General features: G+C 57.4%; 1 protein-coding gene across 6 annotated transcripts in view; it reads right to left on the bottom strand.

Moving 5' to 3' along the window:
* Window positions 1-357: 357 nt before the first annotated feature.
* The window catches only part of KMT5B (lysine methyltransferase 5B), a 41,920-nt gene continuing 33,845 nt past the window's right edge, over window positions 358-8,432 (bottom strand). For all 6 annotated transcript variants that reach the window (XM_037517440.2, XM_054697439.1, XM_037517439.2 and 3 more), the window contains one exon: window positions 358-4,505. In XM_037517440.2, coding sequence (XP_037373337.1) covers window positions 3,028-4,505 — 1,478 coding nt within the window. In that variant the 3' untranslated portion in view covers window positions 358-3,027. The remainder of the gene's footprint in view (window positions 4,506-8,432) is intronic.

The following is an 8,432-nucleotide window of genomic DNA, read 5'->3' as shown; positions in this document are numbered from 1 at the left end:
TCGGATGTGGCAAAGCTGGGGGAGCTCAGGTTTCCTGCGCCCTGACCCAGCCAGACCCTCTCCAGGAGGGTTAGCTCCGGTAACTTGCAGGACAAAGGGGCTTGTTCCTGAGCTGCAGCCCTATCAGCTCGGCGAGGGGGAGCCATCCCCCCGGGGTGGCAGAGGGCTGGGGCTGGAGGACGGGGAGGGGGGCGGCCCCCGGGACCGAGGCTCACGCTGTCCCATACTGCGGGCAAGGCAGGGCTGAGGAGCTGGGCGGCTCCAGGCTCACAGACGCTGGAAGGCCAGAGACTAAAAATTTCTCCTTCACACGAAAACCTTGTGGAGAAAGTCGCCAATTTGATTTCTTCTTCTCAGAGAAGTGGACACCGGCCAAACTGTTTTAATTTCCGAATTTATTAAAATGATTAACCTCAATACTGCAAGTGCATGTACAAAATATTTGTAAAAAATGTTTTTAATGAAACGTTAAAGAACTTACCTCAAATGCAGAAAAAGTCCTTTTTTCATTCTTTCAGTACAAGGAATACATTGTATCTCAAAAGTATTACAACTCAGCAAAACAATTTAAAACAGTAATTTGAAAAATGATTGAAAATCGAATACTTTACATATACGTCTACGATCATTTCCTAATTCTCACAATGCCAAAAGTTTACCAATCATTGCATAAGCTCAAGCTAAGTTTTATTGAATGCCACCTCTTCCGAGGGGTCGCCAGCGAGGGCAGCGCCCACCCGCAGGGTGAAGCCCTGCAGGGAGCTGGGCAGCTCCGAGGCCCCTAGCTTTAAGAACGGAAATTAGGTTTCCCTGGAAGGCGCCGGCAGCGGCTGCCGAGCGCTTGTGCACACCGACTCCCGAGGCAGCGGCCCCCTGAACGCCACTGCCCAGACCCACGGGGAGGTCAGCCTCAAAGACGAGGCCGCAGTAAAAACAAACGTCATAAATAAGTCACTAAAATTAAGCTTAAACACAGAGAAAGGTGGGAAATGCAATCTTGTATTACCTCTTCCTTAAGACTGGAACTCCTGAAGTGGCTATTGTGGGTAGCCCGAGAGAGCTCAAGCTTTAGCTTCTGACCCTCCTCGAAATGCCCCAAACCAGGGTGGGGACAGAAGAGGTGACCCCGTGTGCTGGCACAAGGGTCTGAGCTTGAATTCCCCCAGGGGCGTGAGTCCCACCCGTCTCCCACACGGGACACGTGAGGCCTGAACTTGGTCTGCAAAGTGCTCCGAGGGACAGGCTGGGCCTGGCGGCGAGGACCTCTGGGGCGGAGGGGAGCGCGCACACCAGGCCCTCCACCGCCAGCTTCCTAAGCGATACCTGAGGGTTGGGCCTGCACCGCGCCGGAGACGGCAGGAGGCCGCACAGTGGCTCCTCCACGAAACAAGGAGAAACACTTCTACATTTAAAAGCCTTTTATGAGTATTACTAATTTCTATTTGGAAACTGCTGGCAACTGTTTTGAGGAACTGAATTTAACTGATGCCCCAAACCTGGAAACCAGGCATCAGTCAGCGCAGCAGTAAGCACCGGGCCTTCTCCCCCGGCGTCTCCGGCCTGCGGGCTCCTTTTAACGTTTCAGACACGCCCTGCTGGACCTTGCTTAGGGGCGCAGCGCGCCTGCCGCCAGTACAGGTCCCAGAGGCAGCAGACCCCCGGCATCCGCCCTGGGCACACATTTACATCCCCCAGTTCTTTGTCCAAAGATCTGTAAAATCATCCAGAGAAATGAAAGCCTGGTATTGGACATAAAGTAGTAATCAAAAACTTTGCTCATTAAGTTACTTAAAATTAATTTCTCTTCTCAAAAGTGCTTCAAAAAACAAATTAAAATCTGACTCCTCTTTTTTGTTTAACTGATAATATAGTCAAAAAAATCTTTGATATTTTCGTACATAAAATAACATAAGCCAAGAACTCCCACTGATGCAGTGCTTTAAACTATATATTTATAATTCCTATTTTATTGGCATGAGTATTTCTAAACTTAAAAACCTTCCTGGTAAGTTCTTTTAATTTCTTATGACAAAAATTTCTCACAACACACAAATATTTACAACATACACATTGTTTTCAGTTCTTTACATTGAATTCCAGACAAACATTTTTATAGGTTACCACAGAACAAAAGCTGTGACTCAGGTTTTTATTTCATAAACTATTATAAGTTAAAGTGAATAGAGTTTTTAATATTCCTTGTAGCATTTTACAAGTGCAACAGAAAACTTGGGAGACCCAAACTAAACAGCCGTAGTTCATCAGATAAACGTCGCTTGTTGTCGTCACATTGTTCACAGCGAATTTTTGAAAAAATAAGCACCAATCATTCTTGCAAAGAACAATTTTATCTAAAAGGATTGAAAAGTGTTAAATACAAGGTCTTTAATTTACATGACAAGCAATAAATACGCCGTGTGGAAACTCACCCCGACACTGGCGGCCGGCGGGGCCCAAGCTCGGTACTGGTTGTTTCGAGAAACAATCTGCCTCCCAGCCAAGGGCCGGCGCCTCCGCCCGCCGCGCGAGGCCGGCAGACAGTGTGGGACCGACAGGACGCCAAGGGGCACATCGAGCAAATAAACCAAAAAGCCGGAAGATCTTGCTGGTGACATTAGCATGAACTAGAAAACCGCAAACGCTGCTACTGTGATTGGTTTTAGATGGGGGTTTTGTCTAGTCACGGATTCAAGAGCCAGCTGAAGCTCGTAAGGGTAAAAAAACTGTCTCCACATTATTGGTTCACGGTCCTGTGTGGAAAGCGGCTGTGACTGTACAATTTTGCTTGAGCCTTTATCTTACAACAGGGCTTTACCTCTAACTCAGGATTGCACGTAAGGAGGCTATTTAGAAAGTACGGTACAAGTGCGCGCGCGCAGGCCCAGGAGAGCCGGCGGCTGCACGCTTCCTACAGTGTTATGCTGACGCGCGGCGGGCGGCCCGGCGGCCATGGCGGTCAGGGGAGCAGCCACCGGCTGGAATTTCCATCTCTTGAGCGCAGCTGCCCCAGGCCGGCCGAGGCCGAGCTCAGGCGTTGAGCCGCAAGGACTGGTCTTCTCTCCTCCGGGAGGAGATGTCAATGTCTATGGAGTCCTTGCCCACGATGAGCCGCAGCCGCTTGGCGGGCGGGAGGGGGATGAAGTCGTCCTCGAAGTCGTCATCACAGTCGGCCCCGTCCTCGTCCCCCTCCGAGGAGTCGTCCGCATCCGAGCTCTCCTCCTCGTACTGGCTGTAGTCGTCCACCTCCATCCGGGACTCCAGCAGAGAGAGGGGGTCGCTGCAGCACACCCCGTTTTCGTGCAGCCCCTCCGGATAGGGCCCCCTGCTCTCCTCGTCCCGCTTCAGCTGGATTTTCAGTTTCGTGGCGCTGCTGCCCGGCCCCGAGCTAAAGCCGTTGTTGAGCTTGGCCACGTAGAGGTTGCTGTCATTTTCGTGGTCTTTGCTCAGCTTGATGCTGATCTTCGAGGAGCTCATCCCGTCCCCATCCCGGTCGTCCGTCTTGCTGCTGCTGTCGTGACGCCGCCGGAGAGTCAGTTTGGGGATCCCAGAGTTGTTTTCCAGGATCAGCTGCGCGTCATACCTAGTGATGCGCCTCTTCTTCTTGCTCTTTGCAGTTCTGAAGCCATCTTTTGCTGTGAAGCCATCAGGTGGCAGGCTGGAGCCGCCCCCCGGAGAATGGGTCCAGTCGGTGCAGCCCACAGGGTTGCCCCCGGCGCCCCCAAGCTCACCCTGCGCCAAGGGGGGCCCCGTGGCCTCAGGCAGCAGGCAGGCCCTCCCCGGGGACGTGGGTGCCACGGTGGCATCTTCCGCCTTTGTGAGCTGTTTCACGAGCCTCCCCGGCCGGGCCTTTTTCCTGGATGTGCTGGAGTCGCTCTTGGGCCCCTGGGCCTCCCCGCTCGGGGCGGCCGCGTCAGCCAGGTCAGTGGCCTGGGCCGTGGGCGGGGGCTGGGCGCCACTGTCCGGGCAGGGCTCCGTCACGCCGTCCTTGCAATCGTCCGGCGTATTTGGTTCCAGCTTGATGTCGGAGGGCTCCTTCAAGTTCAGCCTTGTCCGTACAGACCGCCTGGTTATGTAGGTGCAGGGGGCCTCCTCCCCCAGCACGGGCGGCCCTCGCCCCGAGTTCTGCCTGTGCTCCCGTGCCGCGTGCCTAGTCAAGCACCCACTGGCCGCCGTGGCTGGGACTGGTCCCTCCGGCTCCTTGTCCTTCTTAATGGGTAAATTTTTGTAGAGAACGACTTTAGGCTCTTTAAGCACTAAGTCTCCCATTTCGAGTCTCCGTGAAGTGCTCTTTTGCTCCAGCCGTTTGCAATGATTCCTTAATTTTATTTTGGAAAGTAAAGGCTTGGCAGGCTTTTTCAGTGTCTTTGGTACCCTGGAATTATTTACATGAGTTAGCTTAGATGAGGTAGAGTCGGAAGAAGCTGGGATCCGTGACATAGACTGCCTTGTTAATGTTCTGCTTTTGCTGCTCTTTTTCACACCAACTGAAGATTTCCGGGTAGAAGCTGCAAAGTTAAAAAAAGGAAAAAGGGGTGAGAAGCAGCCCTGTCACCTCGGCAGTGTCAGAGAACCACCCCCAGCCTGCGCCCTGGCCACGCAGCGCCGACGCGCCGGATGCCCGGTTCCGCGTCCCGGCAGACTGGCTCCCCGGCCCAGCCTGGCCCGGCTCTCCCTGGGTCCCACCTCCGGGAGGGAGCGGCGAGTCGCTCCCGCAAACACCTGCACGTAGCCGGACGAGTTCTGACTCTCACGATGCTGGGTCAAGTGAAACACGGATTTGAAGACGCTTCTGAAGTAAAGCCAAGCAAAAACCCCATCCTCCCATTTACAAATTCTTAAAATCGCCATTTCAAATGCTTCAAAAGCCCTTCACCCGTTAGCTCAAGGTAAGCACGGCTCGACCAACCCCATGGACAGAACCGGATGACCCGGGGGCTCGCCCAGCACTCACGAAGGCCTCCAGCAGAAGACCCCAAGCGGCGCTCGCTTCTCAACAGACCTTCCCTGGGAGCCTCGCTGCCTCACGCTGTCCCTTCGGCCCTCCCGGGTCGGACCGGCCAGCTCCAGAGCCAGAGCGGCTACGGCTAACTCGGGATAAAGGGGGTCCAGTCCGCCTTCCTCCGTGAGAAGCCAAGAGCGGCAGGGATCCCACTGGCCTCTGGCCTGGCTCTCGCGACTCCACCTGCAGCGCCCCACGGCGAGCCTCTGGCTGTCATGGACGTCCCGCCACTGCACTGGCTCTCGGCCCGCTGGCCTTTACTCACTGGTGCCTCACGTCCCCTCTCAGTCACCACATCCTGCCACCCCCTACCTGAAACCTCTTCCCATCAAAATCTTCTGAAGCGACCCGCTGGGGCTGTGAGCAGCCTCTCTGATCGTCACCGCCGCTTCCCTGAAGGCAGGGGGATGGACGTGGGTGGGCAGCCCACGCCTGAGGGCGCCGGCCACGCCATGCCCAGGGCTGCCAGGGTGACCGTGTTCCTCCTGCACAGCTGAGTGAGGAGTCACCACGAGCAAGTTTTTACCACGACGACACAAGAACCGAGAGGGCGCCGCAACCCGGCAGAACACCCAGCACCAAGGTGAGAGCGACTCCGGCCAGCGGGCCCTGCGGGCGGACCGGTGGGCCGCTTCGGGGCAGCTCATTCTCAGAATAGGGGCCGCAGTAACGCTCCCATGCCGTTCCGCTTGAGTTCGGTTGAGGACAACTGAACTGCAATTACACAGAACCATTTGCTGGAAATTATTTAAAAAATGAGGCTATTCAGGGACTCTTGCTACAGACTTGTTCTTATGCCGACGAGCTTCCTCCGGGGCCCCAGTGTCCAGGTCGGGGGCTGCTGAGCTGCGCGGCCCCAGGGGCTCCCAGGACCACCGACCAGGCTCGCTGGTTTGCAGCGTCTCCTTTTGCGCCTGCGGCCGCTCGCACAACAACCCCCAACACCACGTGTCCAAGGCCGACCCTAAGGTGGAGGCGCTGCCTGTCTGAGGGCCGCTGGGCAGGAAGTCCAGAGTCACCGCCGGCCCTTCCCTTCCTTGCTGGCAGAAGGGGCACTGCTGGCTGGACGGCGCCTGAGAACCCACTCCCAGGGCTGCCCTGGAGGCCTCTTCTTGCTGTCCCCCCAATTCCTGGCGTTTTCCCTCCTGCTGTGCCAGGTGGAGGGAAGAAGGGAGTCTTCAGGCCTCTGAAGACTCACCCACACATTCTCTGGGTGCAAAGTGCCCACACTGCCATTGGCAGGCAGCCCTGGCCTGCCCTCCCTGCATGCAGGTCCACCGCAGATGCCATGGCCACTGGCCCTCTCTGAGGCTGTTGCATCACGCCCACCTGCCAAATGCACCTTGCCAGCCAGACTGGGGCTTCTTTCCCTGAGACGTCCCCTAGGGCGGCCCACCATGGCCCAGGCATCTCACCCACTGGAACTGGCTACTTCTCTGATGCCCACAACCACCTGCCTGAGCTCCAGCCAATGCTTCCTACCGTGTCATCTCAACTACTGCCCCCAGCACCCCACCCCTGCCTGCAGCCAGGATGTTTTCCCCAGTGCACCCTACACTTCTGGGCCTTCAACCTCCCAGTGACCCCAACGCCCTGAGAGTCACCTCCCTCCTGGCACCGGCTGTGCAGCCAGGCAGACGACGGCCTTGCTGGCACTCTGCCCACAGCAGGGAACCCCAACACTGCCCAGTCCCCCTCTGCCTCAACTCAGGAGCCACTGTTCCTGGACAGCCTTTGTGACTTTCTAGGTCACCTCACCCGGGAACTTATCTTAATCCACAACATGAACCTCACTTTACGGTGACCTTAAACCTGATGCCCGCTTGTGTCTCCTCCAAGCGTCACTGTTAGCCAAGTGTGGAGAACTACGACAGGGCGGCCATGTGGGTCTGCTCCACGCGAGCCTGTGGGTGCGCCTGATGCCATGGCCACGCTCACACATCGAGCCGCCTGTCCTGGCCCAAGGCCCCACCGGGACTGCACTGGTCAAGCAAGGTCCGGAGACGGGCAGGCGGCCCAACCAGGGTGTGGTCAGTGCCTGGTGCTCATATCCTGGGGCCGCTCCCGGGCAGCGGCTGGGTGCACCCTGATGCTGGGCGCCTCGCACACGGCTCACCGGGGTGGATGCGGTGACACCCACTGCTCAGGGGCTGGGCGGCTAGAGCGTGGGTCTACAGCTCAACCGCACCACCATGAAGGGCACTGAAGCTGTCCCATCTGAGAGGACTAGCAGGGCTCCCACGGTCATTTCAGTGTGTCCTCTGATCACAAGGCAGGCCTGCCTGGGCGCCCGGTGGCAGGTACTAGAACAGCCCGACGACCCCGCACTCCTGAGTCTGGGCTGCGTGGGGCCTGCGCTGAGCAGGGGCGAGGCCCATGCAGCCAGGTGGCTCTAGAACTGGAGGGCCCACAACACCCTTGGCAGGTCCCTAAAGGCTTCAGGGCGCTTACAGGTATGTGAAGCCGTTTTCACCTTATGTGGCCTGGGCTAGGGTGTGGGAAAGGACCCAGAAGCTACCCAAGGCTGGGGGCGCTGCCCAGCCAGTGACTACTGCTCAGCCAGGCACACCAACACAGGACGATCCATCCGGCTGCTGCCCAAGGCTTCGGGTCTGGCACCACCGGGGCTGCCTCACGATCCCGTCCCCAAAGCTGGGTGGTCGGGATCCTCCCCCACAGCGGCGCCGTCGTCAGGCTCTCGGCTGACTCCTTCCTCCTCTGGGTGCAGATGGCCAGGATGTGGCTCTTGAGGCCCTTCAGTGAGGGTCGGGGGAAGGAGAGTCTTCTCCTTCTGGCCAGGCAGGAAAGTTTCTCTGAAATGGACACACAGGCCATTCCCAGACAGGAACTCCTCCGTCGGCCGCCAAGTCCTAGACCCATGTGGGATGACAGGCGGCTGTGCCGGTATGGGGTGCACAGGACCGCTTCTCGGGCCCTGCTTTCCTCCAAGCCGTGGTTTCTAGGTCTGCCCCTCAGACAGGTAGGAGGACCAGGCACCAAACGAAACACAGCCTGAGAGGCCACACAGGAGAGAAGACGGCTCCCCGAGCACTGGGTCCGGGGTCGGAGGGCGCGCAGCAGGCACCTCGGCACGCCGGCCAGGCCCCAGACTTGTCTCGCTGGCAGTCACAACCGCCCTTCAACTACCAGAGATAGTCATTCCGCAGAAAGGTAACTGGAATAAAGTTAAGCACCCCAATATGAGCAGTTATGACAAAGCGTCTATTTCTATTCTGGGCGATGGCTCAAGAGGACGCTTGGCCCCGTTGGCATCGGACACGGAGCTTGTCTGCTTGCTCGGCTGCGTGCGTCCCAGGCCGTCCGGGGATACCGAGGCACACACGTCTTTGCCTCTCCAGACCAGCAGGCCCTCCATGTGCGCGTAGTTTCCTGGCAAAGGCCCACCCATCAGGAAGACCATGCAGCCCGTTCC

This window comes from Talpa occidentalis, unplaced genomic scaffold (genome assembly GCF_014898055.3).
Source record: "Talpa occidentalis isolate TD23 unplaced genomic scaffold, MPIMG_talOcc4v2.1 talOcc4.17, whole genome shotgun sequence".
In the NCBI taxonomy this organism is placed as follows: domain Eukaryota; kingdom Metazoa; phylum Chordata; class Mammalia; order Eulipotyphla; family Talpidae; genus Talpa; species Talpa occidentalis.
The sequence above is the reverse complement of the archived record's forward strand: the minus strand, read 5'-3'. Positions and strand labels throughout refer to the sequence as shown.